This window comes from Scomber japonicus, chromosome 23 (genome assembly GCF_027409825.1).
Source record: "Scomber japonicus isolate fScoJap1 chromosome 23, fScoJap1.pri, whole genome shotgun sequence".
NCBI classification, from domain to species: domain Eukaryota; kingdom Metazoa; phylum Chordata; class Actinopteri; order Scombriformes; family Scombridae; genus Scomber; species Scomber japonicus.
In genome coordinates this window covers 13,298,075-13,320,562 of record NC_070600.1, presented here as the reverse complement: position 1 = coordinate 13,320,562, position 22,488 = coordinate 13,298,075, and the positions used below count along the sequence as shown (strand labels likewise).

Sequence of the window (22,488 nt, the reverse complement as noted above, 5' to 3'; positions counted from 1 at the left end):
CACAGATGGATCTTTGGACAGATGTTGGATTGTATCAGAGTGCTGAGATGATAATTGCTCATTCATTAAATATGAGGTTGGTGACACATCTGAAGACAGCTGAGTGGTTGGTAATTTGTCTGATGATGGTGATGAATCTATTGTCTTTAATCTAGAGTTCAGAAAGGCATCATTATAATGGTCTGTTGGAGTTAGATGGTAAACAGATGGGAGGTTATGTAGTCTTGGTTTGGCAGTGTTGTGGTTTTGTTTATAGATGATGTTACATAAGAAAAACAAATGCAATAAATTACCACAATGGAGAAATATGACTTTAATAAATATAATAAATAATCAAATATGGGATTGTTGTAGGATGCACATAAACTGTCCATTATCCCATCCCAAGTATTGTATTACATCGCCAAATTGAAAGCTGCTACACTCATTCATTTTATATTGATGATGGATCAAATGACTATGAGTAATGTGCAAAAAAATCTGTACACACCTTTCCCAGCATCAAAGGGCAGGGCACAAAATCAGCAACTAGCTGGTGAACATACTGCAGTATTTACCATCTGAAAAGATCCTCAGTTGAACTCCTAAAACAGCACCATTCCTACACTGAAGTTCAAAGGGAGTTTGCTTTAATGCTACACTTGCATGGCCCCAAAGCCTACAGCTAATACAATGGTACAACAATAATAGAGGGTAGATACAGTGCACATACCCCTTCCTAATCCTCACATGCTTCAAAGGTAAAAAATATTAATGTATTCTACAGAAGTACTGTTTGTAATAGTTGCATTATTGGTACTCCTACAATTCTACACACACTGTGAACGTACAGTACTTTACCATCAGCATTTACAAATCCCATCTCAAGTCTTTACAAGTAGGATGTTTACAAATTATGTGTTTGTTTTTTTTTTACACAGGTGGTTGCAATTTGTGGAAAGCAAGATTGTTGCTTGAGGTTTCTTCCTGTTAAACAGGAATTTTCCTTGCCACTGTTGCTAGGTGCTTGCTCACGGGTTAATGTCGGGTAAATTAAAGAGTACAGTACATACCTGGAGTTGTTTATTTGAGATCTGCCATTTGTCTCTTCTAGCACTGACTACTCTGCACACTGCACTGCTACTTTTTAATTTTTTCAACTTAGACCCTGTTAGTTTCATATTGTTTATTTTGGCAAAATGTCAGTGTTGGAAAAGCTATTGAATATATATTCAGATAAAACAAATATCATCTCAACAAGCACAGGATTACCTCATGGAACTTTTCATGTTTTCAGCAATATAAATTCTTATTTTCAGATATCATTGCTGTCAAGTCTGTTCTGTTAGATGCCACTAAATTGTACACACTTGATTCATAATGCTATGATACATAATAACGCTTCATGTGATCCCCAACATAACCTACAACTCTAATACAGTAATTTGTTTTCCAAGTCATCTATGGTTCTCATATTTCCATTACTACATTAGCCCATATGTTCTTCCATTCATTCATCGATTCGGCTCCATTCAGTTGTGAACTCCCTTTCAGACAAGGTCAAGTCATTACAATATATGACTTGAATGACTAAGCACCCAGAACAATTCTATATTGTCATATAGAAGTCAAAAGCAGCAGACGTACCCTGTGACTTCAGTGTGCACTGACTCGCTGACTCAGTGTGACTGGATCTGTAAGATCAGTCCAGAGGGGAGATTCCTCTCGATGAGGTCGGGAGGTCAGACGAGTGGCGAACGATTCTTTGTCGACAGCCTCATGTATCAGCATGGAAGTGACACAGTTAGAGGCTAAGGTCAGTGGTAATGGGGGGTAAATACTGTGTGGCCTCAGTGATGTTGAGAGTGTGGTGGCAGACAAAGGTTCCGCAATTAACATGGTATCAACAAAATGCCTGAATGTTATAGGCAAAAAGAATGAAGGATCTTCAAGTTTTCTTGTGCTGAGCAAAGGTAATTCAGATAAATTGAAAACCTGTTGGACATGTGAAAACTTGCCCAAATATCAGTTTTCAGTATTCAGTAAACAATTGTTGCAACAGGAGAGTTAGCCGCCTGCTGTATGGGTCCAAAATTGTGTTTGATAGAGAAATGGGAGGTTGTAGGAGCCTGTATTCTTTTACCTTTTTCTAAAATAGCAATTAGCATCTCAAGATTTATGTCAGAATGATGCATTTGCATCTTTAAAGCATGCCCTTTGGAAGTAAGCAAGATAACCTTCCGGGGTGAACCCGAGAAAGTCCTGATGCTTGTCAGACAACTGCCATAAAATGTCTTTGCTGAGAGTATTTTCAGGTGAATACTGTGTGTGTTGGTTCCAGCTTTACCTCTACATGGTTCATATTCACAGAGGGGGTTGACAGCTTTGGTTCCAGCTCAGTCAAAGAGAGTATGTGTGTGAAGGATCAAGAGTCACAGTCTTTTGCATCTGAGTTGGAGGTAGAACAGTCGTATTAGGAGTAGGTGTAAATGTTGACCTTTGCAGCTGCCACCTTGCCAAGATTCTTGCTTTCATACTGTGTTCCAGTACCCTACCCAAATCAGACATTCCTCTCCTTGACAACCAACAGGCCACATAAGCTCATCAACATCCCCAGTGGCTTTTTGTTGCACAGTAAGCCCGCCTTCCCTACAAACCCAGAATCTTTCTTGTTGTAGTGTGAATGATTTTCTTCTTGAAAATAGATAGACAAAGCAGAGTGACTGGTGGACGTAGTTGGACATGTTGGTGACCAAATACATACACTGGCTTGCATCAAGAGTCTCAGGGTTCAGCTGAAGAAGTAGGTGTGCCTAGATTCTCACCTGCTAGTTCACTGAAACTGGACTATGAGTTACATATATCAACATTATTTTAGTCTTCTGTTAGAGAGCATTAACAGAGTACATCAGAAGCCTCCTATTACCTGAAACAATGTTGATCTTATTTCTAACACCATTAATGCTTGCATGCTTTTAAATGCATACTGTATTTTACCTACACATGCATAGATTTGAGCACACCTCCCATCTGTATATGAACAAGGAGCCATGGAAACATACCATCTTGGATGTATCAATGTAAAAATGTGTTCAAAATGAAACTGATGGTAATATTAACCCAAGATTTTCCTTTCTCCATGCACCTTGGAAGTAGGTGGAGTTATCAACCAAAATCCTGGCAAGACATGCAACACCATACAATAAAACTTGCTCTCTCAGACAATTATCTTAATCAAATGACAATCATCAATTACAATCAAGCTTAACCAGTCTTTTCTACAAGGACAACCCATTCAACAATTATCTGGAAATGCATTTGTGCTGTACTTGCTGGATCACATTCTGGTTACTAATTATTAGACCTATGACTTCCTGCTCTACAGTAAAACAGTGATATCCATTAAAAATAAATATATTTTAAAACTACTACTTGTTCCTCTCATATAGCAACCCTCTTGTACCTTTCATCTCTCAGGATTTCCTGCCCTCTTACCTTGCTGGGTCCTTGTCAGCCACTGTTCCGTTTCATTACTGGTAGCAAACATCTTAAGGCGTTATATCCCACAATCTTCAGCGAGAGCCAAGCCAGTAAGACTGCTAGTCTAGCCCGGAATAGCTGGGAGGAGAAGTAAAGCTAAAATTAGTGGTTTGAATTAAAAAATATATCTTTTGTGTGTGTGTGTGTGTGTGTGTGTGTGTGTGTGTGTGTGTGTGTGTGTGTGTGTGTGTGTGTGTGTGTGAGAGTGTTTGTGTGTGTGTGTGTGTGTGTGTGTGTGTGAGTGTTTGTGTGTGTGTGTGTGTGTGTGTGTGTATGAGAACTATGTATGCATGTTTGTACATAGTCAAGTTGGAGCTTTAGTGACTGAGAAGACCACCTTTTAGACCACACTTCCTCTAAATTTTTTTTAGCAGCAGAGTTACTAAAGCAGAGAGGAAATTATACCCCACCAAGGCAGAGGAAGATAAAAACATTGCCCTGCACTGGAAGGATGACGATATCTCTTACTGTGCTTAAATACAGCTATTATGGCTGTAGACACTTATTCTCGTTATAAACTAATTGTAGATACAAATCTAGCAGTGACACACCTCATTTTTTGTGAGTGTGTCAAACCTATTAATTCAAATGTGCCATATAGTGACGTCAACATATTGAGTCAAGAACAAGGCGTGGAGTTTTTTTCCTCTTTGGGTGCCCATCTTTCCATGAGGAAGGATTATGGAAAGCATTGTGGTGACTTTAATTACATAGAACAGAAAATCCAGGTATTACAAAACAATTGAAAATGTGCTGCCTTACTTTTAAACTCTTGCTATTTTTTTCATGGTAGATATGTTTGCCCAAAAGATTTGTGTTTATGACCTTTAAGAAATCCTCAGCTCACCTGATTGCAGGGAGGGGGACATTAAAAAAGAAAGGGCATCCAGCCTCTGACGTGAAATCAGTCAACCCGCCAACTGCTGTTCTCATAGAACTATGTTGAATTAAACTTTGATTGTGGATCACATACCCCACTAACAACAGTAGTTTGAGGTAGAAGGTCAGGGTTTTACTTGGCAGAGTGCCGTTTTGGTTAAGTGGAGCAGGATGAATGACAGAATTTAAGGTTATGCTCAATCTCACTATAACACCATCTTTATTCTCTTCCATTGTTTGTATTTTCCTATTTTGGAAGGTAATTAAATCCTAAACAAAGCAAGGCTGTGTCTCTGAAGCAAAATGTTTCCAGAATGTCGCTTTGGCATTGGTATTGGTTGATATTATGAAAAGTTTTCCATTCAACTACTATTCTGGCCAAGAATGATTTCCACTGAATCCACTTGACTTTGCCCGTAGCCAGGAAAATCCGAGAAGAATTTGCCCATCTGTATTGTAAATCATCATCTGTGCCAACCACATCAATCTGGTAGTAGTGAACATTTTTTTGCAAGCTGAAAGAATCCATTGGGTTTCCTTTTGTCCACTTCTTCTTCATCTAATTTCGGTGGTCCTTTCTATGTCTTTTCTTACCATTTCACTGTATTGAAAAATCAGTCAATGCTGCTCAGAACCGAGAGCACTCAGTCCTCCCATAATGTTTCTGTTGGCCTGTTAATCATCAGTGAGGTTATAAAAGGCCTAAATGTCCACAGTAGCAAGTCAGTGATGTTTCAAACAAAGTACAATGAATCGCCACCAACAAAGAGTGTATCTTTACAACTGGGTAACACCTGATCCTCATTGCAATCATTAGCAGAGCTCGTCTTCTGATGATATGTTGCTGGAGGTCCAATTACAAGGCAGTAGTGGTTACTAGGATACCAGAAATGCTACCAGAGACTATCAATGACTTTTGCAACTGGAAGTCACAGATGGTTGATCACCCTTCAGTCTCTTGGTACATCAGATCAGAGAAGCAGAGGATAGGACATTTCAATGAAAATTCTTACATGTTTTGTTTAACCTCATGAGTACATGTGTATTAGTGATGCCTTTGTGCACTTCAAAGCTTCTGAAAACATGGCTTCAAATCGTCAGTATTTCTTTATATAATTAAATATTCATGACTAAATAATCTACAATCAAAACACTTAAAGTCTACAGTCATGCTTCTGGCTCTGTGAGGCAGCACTTATGCAAAATGTGCTGATGTACTAATATTAATGAGGTATGTTTATCATCTTAGTTTAGTGCAGGGGTTATCAAAGTCTGAGAATGTGGGCCAACCCTCAGATAATGGTGAGAAAAGGGTTCCTCCTTAGTTTACCTGCTGAGATTCGCTCAATTCTTGGATCATGATAATGTTATTTGATCCCATAGACACTCAATAATTGAGCCAAGATAGCCTGTTAATGTCGTTTGACATATAAAAAGTCTGTCCTAAGATATTTATTAGTTTCTGAGGAAAGCAGAAAAAACAGTAAAGTTACCCCATAATTATGGTTTCTCTAAACTATGTCTTTAACCAAATCACACACATTAAGGCTATTCTACATGATCTTATTTTGATAACTAATGTAATAACTAACGCCATATCTTCTCACTCCCATTTGATGTGACTCCCCCTGGAACTGTCTGGAACCCCCCGCCCCTCCCGGTGGAGCTAGACGAAAGATCAGAGGATCACCAGTCATTAGGATTAATCCTCTGAACAATAGGGATATCTGTACCAAATTCCATGGCAATTCATGTATATCCCCAATAGTTGTTGAGATATTGCAGTCTGGACCAAAGCAGTACCATGTAACCTTCTCTTTTTCTGTTACATGCATGTCAGTACATTCAATTGTATGCATTATTTTCTAATTATTATTTAATATTTCTCTCATAAACATATTAAATGCTCTGAGTATGTGAAAGCAGCACACTTACGAGTCCCCTATTAAACATATGCAGTATTTAAACATTTAATAAACGGTTTATAACACACTTTAATGCAGTTGTTAGAGGTTTATACTCCTCCTGTATAAACAGATAATGAATGACAAAGTAAAACTATATATAACTTATGACTGATGACAAGTACTGTACACACACTTACACATGTCCTTACTAAAGCCTAAAACTACATTCTAGTGTGTTATATTTGTTTACCTCATATAAATGATGAAAAGGGGTACTAAAGACAAACCACCTTACAAATATCCACAATGTGTGCACAGATGACACTATACTTTGAGTCACACTTACTCATGAGGAAATCATGTGTATTATTGAAGTGTTGACTGCATGAAGAACCTGTTTTGTTTTTTAGGTGTTGCTTTAGGGCATATGATGAATCTGGGAACCTCTGTTGACTATGTGATGTGGTGCATATAAGTCATACTAAAGAACAGTAGTTTTTCCTCCTTCTCTGTTTTGGGTTTCCACCAATTCCATGGCCTTTTAGCCCCTAAATGCTGCACTCAATCCACTGGCTAGTTGCTAGCTTTGTGTGTCTGCCGTTTGAGTCTCAGCAGATTAGGGTTACCAGAGATTTTTCACCAAAACCTATTGGCTGAAAACAATGCTGATAGTAGTAGAGAAGCAGATTTAATGTATTTTGTGTTTAGGGCTGTAAAAAAAGCTCCCACTCACAGTCTCGCTCACTGCTATATTTGTATTAAAACGCAATGTTTTAGTCTGTCAGTCCATCCGACCTTCAGATAAACTCAATTCAGATAGACTCAATGATTCAATAAACATAAAGCAATGAGTTATACAGGTTACACTAACCCTAACCCTCCTATGCACCTGCCCCTACCCAGGTGTGTGGAGATTTCTTTCATGAGTAATTAGGGCTGTAAAACCACTACAATTAGCTGAAAGACACTACAAAGCTCAGAATTAATACAAAAATATTGATATAAAATATTGTTATTATAGAAAGAATATAGCCACTCAAAGTAAATACATCTTGCACAACATGGCCTCACTCAGGTGATTTCAATGCTTTTGTATATCTGGTAAAATCTGGTCATTTATTGGTTAACCTACAGTGATTATAATTCGTGATGGGCTATAGTCCCATCTAGCTCAGTCTTTGTGCCATTTCTGGTTGGGTGTGGTTACAAGCACATTCAGCTATCAGTTACTTGTTATGCAAAAAGGGTTACAACCACACACTGTTTCTCCCGCAGAGGGTCGAAGGGTGCCTTTCTTCAAATATTGGACAGATACCAACGAAAACTTGAACATTTTCCAAAGGCAATAAAGGTAACTAACAATGCATACATTTACCAATCATTATGAGAGCGAAAACTGTGCCAGTCTAATTTTCTTTCATCTCAACAAAGTTGTAGAAATGGACAGATTTAGTTGCAGTGTGAATTCAGACATTCATTTTATTGCCACTCAGCACAACATCAGAGATGCAAAGCAGAACGAAATTACAAACATGGTTCTGTTTAAAAACACAGATAAAAAAGATATGTATAAAATATGTATAAATATATGTATTAAAACTGAATAAAATAATTGCTGGACATAGCACAGGTATGAAGTGTGAGGAATGTAAACATGCACTTAAATAAATCATATTGTACATAACAGCTACCTGTTTATGGATGAGAGAACAAGACAAAGCACAGTCAGTGTGTTATTTTGTTTAGCAGTCTGATAACAGCTGGGTAGAAGCTTTTACTGATCCTGACAGCCTGAAGGCAAGAGGGAGAACAGTATGTGACAGGGGTGAGTGGAGTCTCTCAGGATGATGGTTGTTGTAGCCAGCAGGCGTTTTTGGGCCAGACCCTCTATGTCAGTGTGACCCCAATAGTTTTCTCTGCTGACCTCACCACTCTCCTCAGGGCCTTTATGGATGAGGTGTTAAGAGTTTTCATACCAGACAGAGATATGCTGCTGGTCAAAATGCTCTCTATGGTGTAGAAGGTGGTGAGGATGGATGGATGGATTGAGTTGAGCCTTTTTAAGACGCTGCAGGAAATGTAGATGCTGGTGAGCCTTTTTCATCAGAGAGGAAGAGTGCAGCAGGGACTAGGACAGGTTGTAAGCCACATGAACCCCCAGAAACTTAGTGTTCTGTACAGTCTCCACAGTAGTTCCTTTGATAAAGATCAGGGTATGCATGGGTTTTTTCCTCCTGAGATCAATCACCATCTCCTTAGTTTTTTTGACATTTAGTACAAGGCTGTTGTTCCTGCACCATGTCTGCAAAAAGCTTCACTTCCTCTCTGTAAGCACTCTCCTGGTTGTTCTTGATCAGGCTCACCACTGTCTTGTCATCTGCGTACTTTATGATGTGATCTGTACTCCACCATGAGTACAGTTGTGTGTGATCACTCATCAGGGTGAACAACAGAAGGCTCAAGACACTTCCCTTTGCTTGTGAATTTCCACAGCTTGGATTCATTGTGAGATTAATCAATTATATTCACAAAAAAAACTTTATAAATATTAACTGGCTAAATCTCCAAACATCCCATAACTGCCATTAGTTGTCATAACTTTTGGGAATTATGTCACTTGTCAGAATCAAGGCCTGTCGCGAGTTGTTATGCAAGCTCTATTTAAACCACTGCGGCGAAGTGCGACCAAAAAAAAAAAAGTTTGGAATAGTTGAACTTTTTGCGGCTGAACAAAGTTGTCTGACGTGTTTCAAATCATTTCTTCACGGCATCAACAGAAAGAAGATCAACTTATTGTGACTGTTTGTGCAGACGCATACTGTACGACATTGCGTTGATAGTGATGCGGACAGAGATCATCAGTCTGCTTAGTGTGGCTGCTGAGTTTGAACGGTTCTAGTTAAATGTGCGTCCTTATTTGGATATTGTTTTCTGCTTAGTTCAAACCCACCTCACACACAACTGATGGGCTGTTTATTTCGGGCACATAGGTGATCATGATCACACCGCTCTGTAATACACCCCCAGACAGGCATAGCAGCGCCTTTTCCTCCTCAAATAAACCAGATCATCAGCAAGAGCTATGTCTCTCTCTCTCTCTCTCTCTCTCTCTCTCTCCATGGCGCACATAATCTCTTATCAAAGGTGAAGATTTCCTTTCATGGTGAGATGATGAGATGATATATCTTGGGCTTCCTATCTCACTTCAGAGAACATCAATATATGTTAGCAATGTTTTTTGGTTCACATCGGTAGTTTATTACTGCAGCACACAGAATGACAGAAATCAAAAGTAACGCCCCCCCTCCCCCCTTCGCCGCATAAAAGAGCTATTTTTGTGCTGTTCCGCATTTCGTCGCTCTTCCGTGTATTCGCGGGGTTAATGAGTGTCCATCAGATGGGTCGTCTCCCTCCCCACCACTGTATGGCACTACGCCAGCATCACAGGCACCTTAATTGTGGGGCGGCACTGTGCGCCCTATATATTTAAGCGTGTGGGCACCCTTTATCCCTCTCCTTCCTCCTTCAAGCGACATCCGCTATTGTGACTGCAGTCCGACGTGGCGGAGGTTTTGTTTGGCGTAGCTAAATTATAGCATCTCTACGTCCTATCCTCTCACATGTAAGGTAGGTGCGCTTCCCATCTTCCCTGCGTCCGTGTGCCGTTTAGTGGTTACAACTGTCTCGCTCCTTTGTAGCGCTCCCCGGTGTGGCAGCAGGTTCGAGGGGGTGAAACGCTCCGCTTTGAGCTCCTGGGGGAGGCAGCATTGTCTGTGAGGTAGGCAGCTAACGTTAGTCTGCGTATGCCATCCGGCAATCAGAGTTTTTCCGTTAACTATAACGCTGTTTCTCTTTTCTGCCTGTGTAGTGACTGAGTGACGGGCTTTGCGGCCCGGGCCCTCCTGCGTCTGAGGCTTCTCCTCTGTTCTCTGGTATGTATGACTTTATTTTTCAATTGGATCAGACTTAAGTGCGAGTCTTAATTAATAACGTTTATATTTTTCTTTAGGCTGCACTCCAGTTGTGTGGCCCGTCATTGGCGGCCCCTCCTGAATGAAACTGCTGTGTTTGGCTCCTCCTCCTCCTCCTCTTCATTCTCTCCAGTTTATTTCCACCGCTGCTTCACGCGTCCTCACCTGCGGTCTGGCTCGCCCGATCGTTTTTATATATATTCGAGCGGACATCCATTTTTTTTTTAATTCTTTTTTTTTTATTATTATTGTGGAGTGGATTCTTTCATTTCTTTCTTTAGTTGATTTATTCTCTACATCAGTGTATCTGATCTATCGGTTTCAATTATTTTCAAGACCTGCATTTGAGTTATTTTTGGTAATTGAATATTTTTTGTTGAATTTGTAGGATTTGTTATTTTACTACTCTATCAATTTGTTTTTGTGGCAAGTGTGTGTGTGTGTGTGTGTGTGTGTGTGTGTGTGTGTGTGTGTGTGTTTAAAGGCAGTTGACTAGTAAGATTTGAACAATATTTATTGTGTTGCAATGGGGCCTGTTTAATTATTTCTTTCTTTTTTGCTGGACAGGTGCTGATGACCTAGCAAGCAGCAGTCTTATTCCCTGGTGGTGTCCTTTTACAATCCCCTTTTCGTTGGTGTGCAGTGTCACAGGTGGTGGGTTAGTTTCGGATCCTCCCTCCTTTTGTCCCCTGCCGCCTTGGTAAGCCCCAGCCCTGTCCCTGGTTTCTCCTGCATCTTCGTTTGTTATTTTGGGCCCTTGTAACATTGTGCAGGAGTTGTGACTGCTCTGGATTTTCTTATACAGTGTCTGCTACGAATCTGAATTATTTTTTTTAAATATTGTTTAAATAAACACACTTTTGATGGTACACGTGCTCCTGTGTGCCCATTTCTTCCTTATTTATAATTTCCTGGGGGTGAAATTCCTCCAGATGGCATTGACAACAACCCCTCTAATTATCTCATACCTGCTCCAGCCACACACACTTATACATACCATCAGGAAAAAGGTTTAGGAAGACAAATGTACAGCTATCTAACATGCAGGAGGACTACATTAAGAGCAGAATGAACTTGGATAGGGTTAGATTGTTGACAGTGTTTCAGCTCATTTATAATACATTTCTATAGTTCTTACTGATGGGAAGTCTTAGGCATGTATCCTGTTTGAAACTTGAGTTGTTAGTCATTTGGGTTGTGTTTTTTTTATTTATTTTTAACCCATGAGAGCTGTTAAAGTCAAAGATGTGAAGGTGTTTGTCTAGGAAAGGATGTCCCTCATGTACATGGACATGTCCTGCAGGGTTGTTACCAGAACATCTATTGAGTTTTTCAGCATAGCTTCTTTTTGTCAGTGTCAGGTTTTGCAGGAATATATCTCTACTTCTGTATGCCTCCTTGGTGAGACAGAGCTTGCTGAGTTTAGTTGTGAAACTACTGTTGTGTGTGTGTGTGTGTGTGTGTGTGTGTGATGTGAGTCTTGATAGTGTTCTGACCTGGCTCAGTCACCATAACAAATGAGAGATGAGACACAGCACCACTAAAGTTTAACAAAAAAATAAACACATGCAAAATTTGATGTAAGGTGTCACATTGCCAGTGAGTTCTCCACATCCAATGGAAAACTCCAAATAAAATCAAGGAAGATGCTCATTAATTATAAAAATTCAAATTTTACAAAGTGTCCCTGAGACAAGGTCCTCAGCTACAGAGAAGCCAGCTGGTTCTGGGACTCACTTGTTTGTCAATTCCTAGACAGAAACCGAATAACAACCTGCCAGCTGTACCAAGACAGAGATACAGATTACAACCAAACAAGACTAGAAAAGGACATCCAGTGGAATGCATCCATACACATGCATGTGTGTTGAATTTAATTTATCTAGGGCTACAGCTCCAAAAACACTAGACTAGTTTCAGAGTATACTAGTTTATCCATCTCTACAGTTTTGACTAGAGGCTCTGCAGATCTTAGTTTCTGCCTGTTGATTCAAGAGAAGATGAACCAGAAGGGGGTCAGAGAGAGGTGCAGCAGTGGTGCAATGTGTTTTTATACCTGACGGGACACTCCATGTGCTGTCTGTATTTTGGCAGTCCATGACTGAGGTTTGTTCATGTTTAGATTTCATTCTTGGAACCGTCAGCTGGGTTGGTTCATACAGCAACAGAAGATCAGATGTAATTTCACACTATCACAGCAGCAGTTTTATAAAGAGACTTGTGTTTTTCACTTTTATATGTATAGAAGGTGTTTGGTTATAAATGCCTGCAATGATGGTTCATTCAAAGAAAATACACACACACAAAGAATCAGGCACAAACCTGAGAAAACAAGAGTGAAGGAAATATGCCATTTAATAGTCTAAGTGTTAGAACTTGTACACTTTAGTTCAAGTTATAAAAATACAATGAGTTCACTGAATCAGATGATTGTATTTGCTGTAACAAGCAGATGTGAGCTATGGCAAAATATGTGGAAGAACTGGGCTGAGTAGGTATACATTTGAAGAAAACAAAACTAGGATTGTATGTTACAGGTTCAATCAAATCCAATCTTGGTTTGAACAGTTAAAGTCGAGGACACTCAGCACAGTTGGTGTCTTCATTATCCTCAAGGCTACCAGAGCAAACTGAGTCAGCCAGTAAAGATAAGGGTGTGACATGGGGAGGTTGAGGAAGGTCAGGAGGAGTGGAATGAGCCAGCAGGCAAGATTTTGGAGTGAGAGAGGCACAAGATTGGCTATAACAGACTGAGGAAACAAAAATCTGAGTGAGTTTGAAGTATTTTTCTCTGAGAAACTTCAAGGGGAGGAAAGGGGAAGGGGAATTTAGGATATCAGTCATACCCAAATTTTAATGACAACTTTGAAAGCCTTGAGAGATTTTGCTTATTGAAAAAGTAGCAGAGCAAATTAATTCTCACCACCACCCAGATTCTTGAACTCCTGCCTGATTAGTTCTGCCTTTGCATGTCTGCCATTGTAGTATTAAGGCTTTGTGAGCATGACTACATGCAGAGAGATGCAATAGTTGTGGTATTTGTATATATATATGTGTGGTATTTGTGTGTATATATATATAAAATATGATTTTATTACTAGATTATATACATATATGTGATGTTTCTGTATCCTTCTTACCCACAGAAAGTGAAGATGGCAGTCAATTGGCTAGGGATGCTGTCCATTGCAGTGTTTTATGCAATCGTGCTGGGCATTGGTATTTGGGCATCGAGGAAGGCAAAACAAGAAGAGAAGAAATGTACTGGGAACCTCAGTGAGGTTGTGATGGTTGGAGGGCGGAACCTAAAACTATGGGTCAGCATCCTTACTATGACAGGTAAAATAATCATGTTTAACATAATTACACTAGAGCTCATCATCAACATCTAATTTGGTTGAATATTGAGTCATTTAATCACTAAAGTAAGTTTATGTGTAATAGTAATTAATTCAGGGGAATGTATTTAGAAATGATTGGACTCAAAGATGAATGTTCTCAAAATTTCAGTTTGAAAGCATATGATGCCATCCATCCATTATACTTTTTCTTTCTCAACGTCTGTATGAATTCTCCTGTTTTGCAGCCACTTGGGTGGGAGGTGGCTATGTTTTGGGTAATGCTGAAGTGGTCTACGATCCTAGAAAGGGTTTGGTGTGGGCCATTGGACCCATTGCCTTTGCCATTAACCTGATATTTGGTGAGTGTGTTCATTCATATACAACTGCTTAGATGAAACATACTGTTACAAGTACACTCCTTTATAATAGTTCTACAAAATGCACAGTAAACATCAGTGCTATAAAATCGCAAATGTTATTTCTGTCTGTTCCGTGGATGGCTAATAGTTTTGTTTGAAAGTGGAAGTAAGCTGCCTCTGAGTTTTACTATTCTGAGTATTTGTTAATGAAAGCAGAAGGAAATTATTATATGCCACCACTATAATGAAGGAAGTGTCTTACTGACTGACTGAGGAATATGAGCTCAATAACAAAGTATTGGACTATTCATCATTTGAAGTGGCTTGTGAGTAGGGATGGACCTAAAACTGTTAAAAATGTTTACGTTTATGTGACTTTAGGCGGACTCTTCTTTGTCAAACCTATTCGGAGAAAGAATTATGTCACCCTCATGGACCCATTTCAAGAGAAATATGGCAACACGATAGCTGCTGTCCTCTTCATACCTGCTCTCCTTGCAGACGTCTTGTGGGTAGCATGTATTCTTGGTGCATTGGGTAAGTCATAAAAAAGTGTACGTGAAGTCAACATCTTGCTCAACCAGCAAGTTAAATGTCAATTGTAAATCTTACGAGTATAATTAAGTCTTTTGTATGTCTCTTTATAAATACAGGTGGGACAGTAAGCACCGTCTTGGATATCCAGTCCTCACTAGCTGTGGCCGTCTCTGCTGCTGTAGCAATCATTTACACATTGATGGGAGGACTGTATTCTGTGGCCTATACTGATGTCATCCAGCTTGGCTTTGTGTTCGTTGGCTTGGTATGAACATGACATTTCAGGGAAATTCAAAACATTCTCACATAGTTCTAGCATTCACACATAGCCAGTTTAGGGGCATTGGTCTAGAAATGTTCCATCACTTTCGTCCAGATTGAAATGGCGCAACAACTGTTGATTTTGAATTTTGGTGGACGATCATGGTCTCCAGCAAATTAATCCCATTCATTTTGGTGATCATGTGAGTTTCCCTCTATTGCCAGCATGTTAGCGTTTAGTTCAAGTACTACCATGGCAGTAGACATGCTAATATCTGATATTCATCTACATGCAATTTACAGGACTGCTATATTTATAACTCAGTAACCTATTTTTTTTCCTTATTTCAGTGGCTTTGTGTGCCTTTTATCCTGACAAGCCCTTCCTCTGCTGACATCACCGTTACTGCCGTGACTAAACTGTACCAGGAGCCATGGATTGGCAAACTTGGGCTGGAAGATGCAGGACGCTGGATAGATAACTTCCTGTTAGTGGTAATGTACACCTGTTATGTCCTAATACATTTGCAACATCAAGGAAAATGCTACGCTGTGATGACAAAATGCCACCGCCAGAAGTGTTTCGTGGGCGACCATGTCCTGTATTTGAGTTAAGCTAAACATTTTTATAGCTCTTTTCACCCCAGACGTCAATGAACATTTCATGCCTTAGATGTCAACTACTTATGTTCCAGCGATATGAAACAATCACTTCTGCATGATCAGTGTTAACTAATATGCAGGGTTAGAAATAGATTTAACGTGTTATCTATCCAAAGAAGCATGTGCAGAGTATGCTTCTGTTGACTTTACAATCATATCATTAAACATACTGTCTGGTGCTACCAGTTTTATGACTTCAGGTTCACTGATATGAGGTTTAGAGTTAGTTGCGGGAAGGGAACTTATTATGCAGAATGTCCTCTCTTACAATTACTCCTCCAATCTTGACTGTATATCCCTCAAAAAAAAAATCTGCCTTTATTCCTCTCAAAGTCCATTGGAGGACTTTGCTACCAGTCCTTCTACCAGAGAGTCCTCTCCTCAGCCACTGATGCCCAAGCTAAGATCACATGCTACGCTGGAGCAGCATTGTGCCTGATCCTTGGCATCCCATCAATCGTCATTGGGGCAGTGGCAGCATCTACTAGTACAAATCTTCACTATATTTGTCAATACTGTAATAAGCATGTGTGCACTATTAGATAAAAGGAGAAACCTAGGCCAATTTACAACTAAAATTGAGTAGCCGAAATGAGTTATAATTAGTTGGCCATGTCAGAATTGTGCCGTTATCTGAAAATAATGTACACCATTCTGATAGATCCAAATGCTGTCCTTAAGTGTGGCCATGTTGGCAGTTAATTTTATCCTCCATCTTTGATTAAAGTCCACTCTATAGCCCATTATAAATATATTTAAAACCCTTTGAGTCATGTTTGTTTTAATTACATGTGCTTCCTGTCAGATTGGAACCAGACCACCTTCGGCTCACCCACACCCTTCGAACAAGGCAAAGCTGGTATGATCTTACCAATTGCTCTTCAGCATCTTTGCCCTGTCTACATATCTCTGATTGGTATGGGAGCACTTGCAGCGGCGGTGATGTCATCTATTGACTCTATCCTTCTGTCTTCGGCCTCCCAACTGGGCCGAAATATTTTCAAGAACATCATCTACAAACAAGTGAGTCACTCCTCACATTACCACTAGTCATACAAGTGAAACGAGCTGTGTAACTATAAAGAGAATGCACATAAATAACACCACATTTAGCCACAAACAGCTTATGAAAAGACAAGGAAATCTTTTTTCTGGGTTCTGGGTTCCTAGTCACAAGACATGAAGGTTAGACTAAACCATGACTCTACATTGCCTGAATGTGAGAATGAATAGTTGTTTATCGATTGGCTTTACGACACACTAAAGGATAAGCAGTAATAGATAGGGGACTTCTCAGGCATATTTTCATATTTAACTGTAGTCACTGTATATAATTAATAACAGCATATAAAACAACTTCCTCTTTTTCAGGCATCAGAAAAAACTATTCTTGTGGTGGTCAAGGTATCAATCTTCCTTTGTGGACTGATGGGAGCAGGCCTGGCCATGACAACCACCTCCGTTAACCTTCTCTGGATTGTCAGTGCAGATGTTTTGTATTCAATACTGACTCCCCAACTGATTTGCACCTTCTTCCTACCCCAGTGGGTGAACCATTATGGAGCATGTTCTGGCTTTGTGTTGGCACTACTCCTGCGAGTTCTGGTTGGGGAACCGCAGTTGGGTCTCCCTGACGTGCTCCCCCTGCCGTGGGACAAGATTCAAGAGGATGGTCGCCGATTTCGCTTATTCCCCTTTTGCACTGTCATCATGCTCATGACCACTGGGACTATTGTACTGGTATCTCGTCTGACTGTGTGGCTCTCTGAGAAGAAGCTGCTGACATTAAATGATGCTGAAATGGACACAGACAACGCAGACTATATGGTACCACTCCAGACAGATACAAGGAAAACGAGAGAGCTGAATAAAGAACAGGTTCACTTATTCTCGCAAGGAGGCAATGAAGAAGAGGAAAAGTGTTAAAAAAGATCTAGCATGAAAACTTTCATGTAGTATGTATCACACAGGATGTAAATGGACCATTTTGCCTTTTGGCACTTTTATTTTTTCAAATTTTGAGCTTTTGATAGTTTGGGGTCATGTGGATATTATGATGATACTTTATGTTTAACATTTTGTGATTTATTATTACTTTGAATTTTTACTCGTTTACTCATTTTCTACTCATTATTTGTTCACTCACTAACCTGGGTGGCAATGTAAATGCTATAAGTTAAGCTATAAGTTGCTTATAAGGTGTTTCATTCAGTTAAAAATCCGGTTTTTAAAGACCTTAATCCAATGAAAGATTCACTGGCATGACAAGTGACCTCCATAAAGCATACCATAATTTTCAAGTGTTGCAAATTTATTCTTAATTAAAATAATCCAGTGAGTTTATTAAAGGGTCTGTGAAACCTTTATTTAATCAGGTAGTCTCTTGGAAATCAAGGTGTCTTTTTCAGGAGGGACCCGAGTGGTGCTGGAGAAAAGTAACAGGAAGCAGATGATCCAGATCACATGACCAGTCAAGCAGCATCAGAAGCAACACAGGTCTGATGAATGGTAGTTTTTCTTTTTTTAATTTTTAATCTAAAATTTGAATTTGTTTTGTCAATCCTAATACACTTACCTTCATTTAGTAAAAAAACACTTTGAAGTAAAATATTTGTGGCTCACCCAAAAATGTGAGATTGTCTAAGATGAGCTTTGACTAAGATAGTCTCTATACATTAAAACAGTTAATGTATTTTTTTAGAAACCCGTGTTCTCCCATCACAGCAACATAAATCATTACTGTCTATCTTTGGATTTTTAGAGCAAGGTTGGAAAATTACGTTTTTTTTAACATGAATATAGTATGAATGACTAACTAAGGCTGCAGTGTTTTTATCAAAAGGAAAACATTATTATTCCATTCAATCTTCATTTCAATCTTTGAATTCCCATCCATGTAAGATTCCAACCGATATGTAAACAAATGAAACCAATCCTACAGTATGAATATGAGATTTCAGTGTGCCATATCAGAGCAGTTTACAGTTGTCAGATCAGTACTTTGTTCATCTTTCAACTTCAAGTCTTCACTTCTGTTGACCCAATCCTCAACCGTCTGTTTGTGATCAGTATTGTTTTCTTCAATGGGCTCCTCATCCTCACTCCAATAAAGAGATTCTTCCTCACCAGCACATATTTCCTGTTGTGAGCCAGATGTCATGCAGTCACTAGAGTTCGAGCTGATCTGTTCCTGAGACAGTCGTTTTGGATTTGCTTTGTGAGAAACAGACAGCCTCAGCAAAAACCTATTCTGACTGACAGAGCCACCCCGCCCACCCAATACATTCACAGTATTTTGAGATGTATATGTAATACCAAGAGACAACTACTTTTACTCAAAGTAGGTCTTTCAGTTTCATGAGGATAAATTGATAAAACAATTAAAGTCCATCTAAATACATAAAGAAGGAAGGAAGGGATATCATTTATATTTTCAGAAAGTTCTGTCCATGTTAGCTAACTTTACATCACTATAGCTAAAGACTACAGCTATAGCGAGAACAGCTAGACCAGCAGCAAAGAACTCATACAGTTCAATGGGATTACCATTTTTTGGCTGCATACTGTAGCTTCAGTTTCAGGCCTATTTTTTTCCCAAAGTCAGAGTATTTTCCAACTGTTGCCTTGAAATTTGGTCATGTTTCTTGAGCTCATGACAAGTTTTGATATCACCATCCAAACTATGCAAGCGGACATATGCATCTAGATTTGTGTTGTTGCTTAAATTAAATAATTTTCCTTTTTAACATGTTTTATCACGTCCAACTGTGCTGTGATGTCACAACTTCAACCATTTGAACACTGAGTATGTTTTCTATTTAAATTACTGTGCAAAAAAACACACAGAAACTCACTTATTAAGTCGGTAAATGTTCCAAATAACATTCATATTATGTCTCTTAAAACTGCTAAATGGTTTAGGTGGCCATGAGACAGACGGTTTATTTCATTCATTTCTTTTTGTTTTGTCGTTTACCTTGCACACTGTATCAAGTGACTTCCATTTTTTTGTGTTCCCTGACTGTTACCGGTGGATGTGCAGCAGCATCTTCAGCTGATCAGGATCCAAAAGCAGTTGTCCACATTGTGCCATGACAGATGGGAAAGTGCTGAGCCACTCTGCAGTCTGAGAATTGTAAGCAGCTAATGAGCATGTACGGCAAAGGCAACAACATGGCTGTGTTTACACAATATGAATGATCATTTCCTTGCTCTTAATTCACTATATTTTGCACAGTAGTTAACTTTGACCAAATCCCATTATGCAGAATTAGCTTTTCCAATGAGCAGGTGTCCACCAAGGCACTTGAGTTTAATAAGATAAGTAAATATGATAATAGATATAGTCTGATTAATATTTACAATTGTGATTACCTGTTTGATATCCATTATAGGCAATATATGATCCAATCTGGAGATGAATTTCCACACTAATGAATGCAATGTGGCCAAAGTAGTGCAAAGTAGATGGGGTAGACTTCCTGAGGACAGAAGGAAGGTGAATCATAACCTGCATGCGGCACACACAGCTGGTTGGTTGACTTATTCACATTACAAAAGAAAAATGTTCCACTGTCATATGTCCTCTCTCTTTACTGATTAACTCTATCTAATCTAATCTAATATTACAAATATTATTACTAATATTACAAAACTATTAATTATATCTAAACATGCAAACCACCCTATAACAGATCCTCATTAAGGGAGTGAAGAATGTCTGACCATGAAAAACACAGTTCTCTCTTGTGGGTCCTCAAGCAAGGACTGAACATCCTCCAACTCCTCCAGTTCCTGATATTTGGTATCAAAGCAAACAAAGAAGATAATTGGTTGAGTCAGGGACCAGTTTTTTCTAGTTTCATCAAGGTCAGCTCTTTGCTTTTGACCATGCTCAGATACACTGACCAATGCAAGGATCATATAATCTATACCCAGAGATAGAAATGAAAGACAATTTCTGGGGTTAGGTACATGTTAGTTTAATATTAAACCCTCAATCTGTCATATGGTGTGTGCCTAAATGCACCTTTCCTTCATATCATTTAAACTCCAGAATATGTGAAAATGGCGCAACTACAAAAACCCACCAATGGTTTTACAATATTGTCTCTTCTTGCATCAGAAGAAAGGGGAACAGATGCACAGAAACATCAATTAAACATCAAGGAGAAATCTACTTTGACTGAAAACCCACAGGAATAAAAGAGGCAAAAATCAAAGACCTGCTATTAAGTGCAGTCATAAAGACTAGGCATTACAAGGCGTTAGAGGGGAGAAGATGATTGCCTTGGGCATAGTGAGGTGGAGATCTATGGAGGATGTCCTCAATGCTCTCTAAATGACTTAGAGGGTTAAAAGAGGAGTGCTGCTTAATGTGGTAGTCCACATCATGAACAGTCTACCTTTGACCTCAACAAGTCAAAACCCTTTCCCTTCTGTCTCCTGTAGGAACAACAGAGGAGCTTGTTCTGCCATATGGCAATAGGAAATCAATTCAAAGTGTATTACGTGAAAGCCTTGTTACGGTGCTGAGGGTGACAATGAAATATATTAAGAGGTGAAATAACATCCACCCAAATTTCAGCTTTACTTGTGGCAAAGAAAAAGAAATCTCCAAGTTCAACGTAGTTATCTGTGTGTAGAACCATGTTGATTTTGCTATTTCTTAGTATTTGTTTCCTTTCTGAGTCTAATAAGATCAACACCAGTGATGTGCTTGTTTATTCTGCATGTCCCTCTTAGTAAAATATGGTAAAAAGACTGAATAGGGCCACCGAACGTCTTATTTAAAGGAAATATTTATCAAGTCCTCAATTTCCCAGAGGACCAGCTAATATGTTCTATAGCAGCACCTACTGTAGGTTGTTTGGAATTGCATAAATGAAAACTTTCACACATGCACAATAGAAAATAAGCTTTGGGGACACTATTAAAACCAGCAATGGAATGGTTTCTAGTTTGAATTTCTACTCATCTTCAGTTTTCACATCTAAGTTAGAGTGTGACATAGTGGGCAGCGAGGGCTCTATTGTTGCAGTAGCCTGAGAGCTGAGGACATGATGGCAAACCACACACTTATACAGATGCTGTGGCTTCAACTACTGCCATTAGCACTTATGATCCTCTTATAGTTTTGCTTCAGTTTTTTGATTTGGGGTGCTTGAAGAGGGACTGTCAGCATCTTCTGCTTGAACAGAGGAGGAACCTGTTTCTTGCTGCTTGCGGGTGCTCTGTGAGGAAAGGTGTTGATATGGGTGCTGCAGTGCAGGGTATGAGGGTGCAGCTACCAGGAAAGTCTATTGTTGTGGGTGAAACTGCATTGGAAAATGGAAAGATGTTATTAATCCATACAGGTAGAAGACATTACATTAACATTACTTACCACAGTACTGCAGTTTAAACATGCTTGAATTTAAAGAGACCAGTCCTGTCAACCCAATGATTCCAAAGTTTTATTCTATAACTAATTATTTACATTAAGACATGCCAGTTGTGTGTGTGTGATTGTCTGTGAACTGCAGTCACTGTGAGACTCACTCTACAACTGTGATGTATTTAGAACTAGTATTTTGTAGTCTTTCTTTGTCCAAGGACTGCAGGTGAAAACAACATCTTTCCTTATGTAATACTGATGTTTTTATGTACCCTGTTCCAGGAAATTAACAAAATTGCAGCTTGATTTAATTTGTTTTTCAACTATTTGTTTATTTATTAGCTGTTTGCTAGTCTTTATCGGACCCACACCCTCAAAATACTTAAAAACAGGATACATCTGAGAGTATTTTATTCAAATAACCAAAAGGTAATGCTAACATAAATGCTGTCATTCTTGACACGGAGGTAAACTGGAATGAAGAATTACTAAATTGCAGTTAATTAGGAAATGTGTGGGGTAGTTGTGTATTTCTTCTGGATATTACAGTTGATGTTAAATTGAATGGGGTGTACCTAATAATATTACTTCATTTAGAAATATAAAGTATGCCAGGTCTCAGGACAGTCTGTTTCAGTAATGTTGGTGTGATATGGACATCTTAGAACTAATGTG

General features: G+C 39.1%; 1 protein-coding gene across 1 annotated transcript; it reads left to right on the top strand.

The window, feature by feature from the left end:
* The first annotated feature begins 9,948 nt into the window (after nt 1–9,948).
* On the top strand, nt 9,949–17,862 carry LOC128385225 (high affinity choline transporter 1-like). Its single transcript, XM_053344078.1, has 11 exons — nt 9,949–10,083; nt 10,174–10,237; nt 10,844–10,976; nt 13,423–13,615; nt 13,863–13,976; nt 14,358–14,513; nt 14,630–14,778; nt 15,126–15,269; nt 15,771–15,924; nt 16,243–16,460; nt 16,809–17,862. Exons 4-11 carry the CDS (start codon nt 13,432–13,434, stop codon nt 17,361–17,363), a joined length of 1,674 nt encoding a protein of 557 aa, XP_053200053.1. The 5' UTR covers nt 9,949–10,083; nt 10,174–10,237; nt 10,844–10,976; nt 13,423–13,431; the 3' UTR covers nt 17,364–17,862.
* Nucleotides 17,863–22,488: the final 4,626 nt, after the last annotated feature.

Bases quoted from the DNA above. Each gene is read 5' to 3' on its own strand.
- LOC128385225 (XM_053344078.1), top strand. From the start codon at position 13,432: ATGGCAGTCAATTGGCTAGGGATGCTGTCCATTGCAGTGTTTTATGCA. The intron at 15,270-15,770 runs GTAATGTACACC...TTCCTCTCAAAG, and splicing joins TAGATAACTTCCTGTTAGTG to TCCATTGGAGGACTTTGCTA. The intron at 15,925-16,242 runs GTACAAATCTTC...GCTTCCTGTCAG, and splicing joins GGCAGTGGCAGCATCTACTA to ATTGGAACCAGACCACCTTC.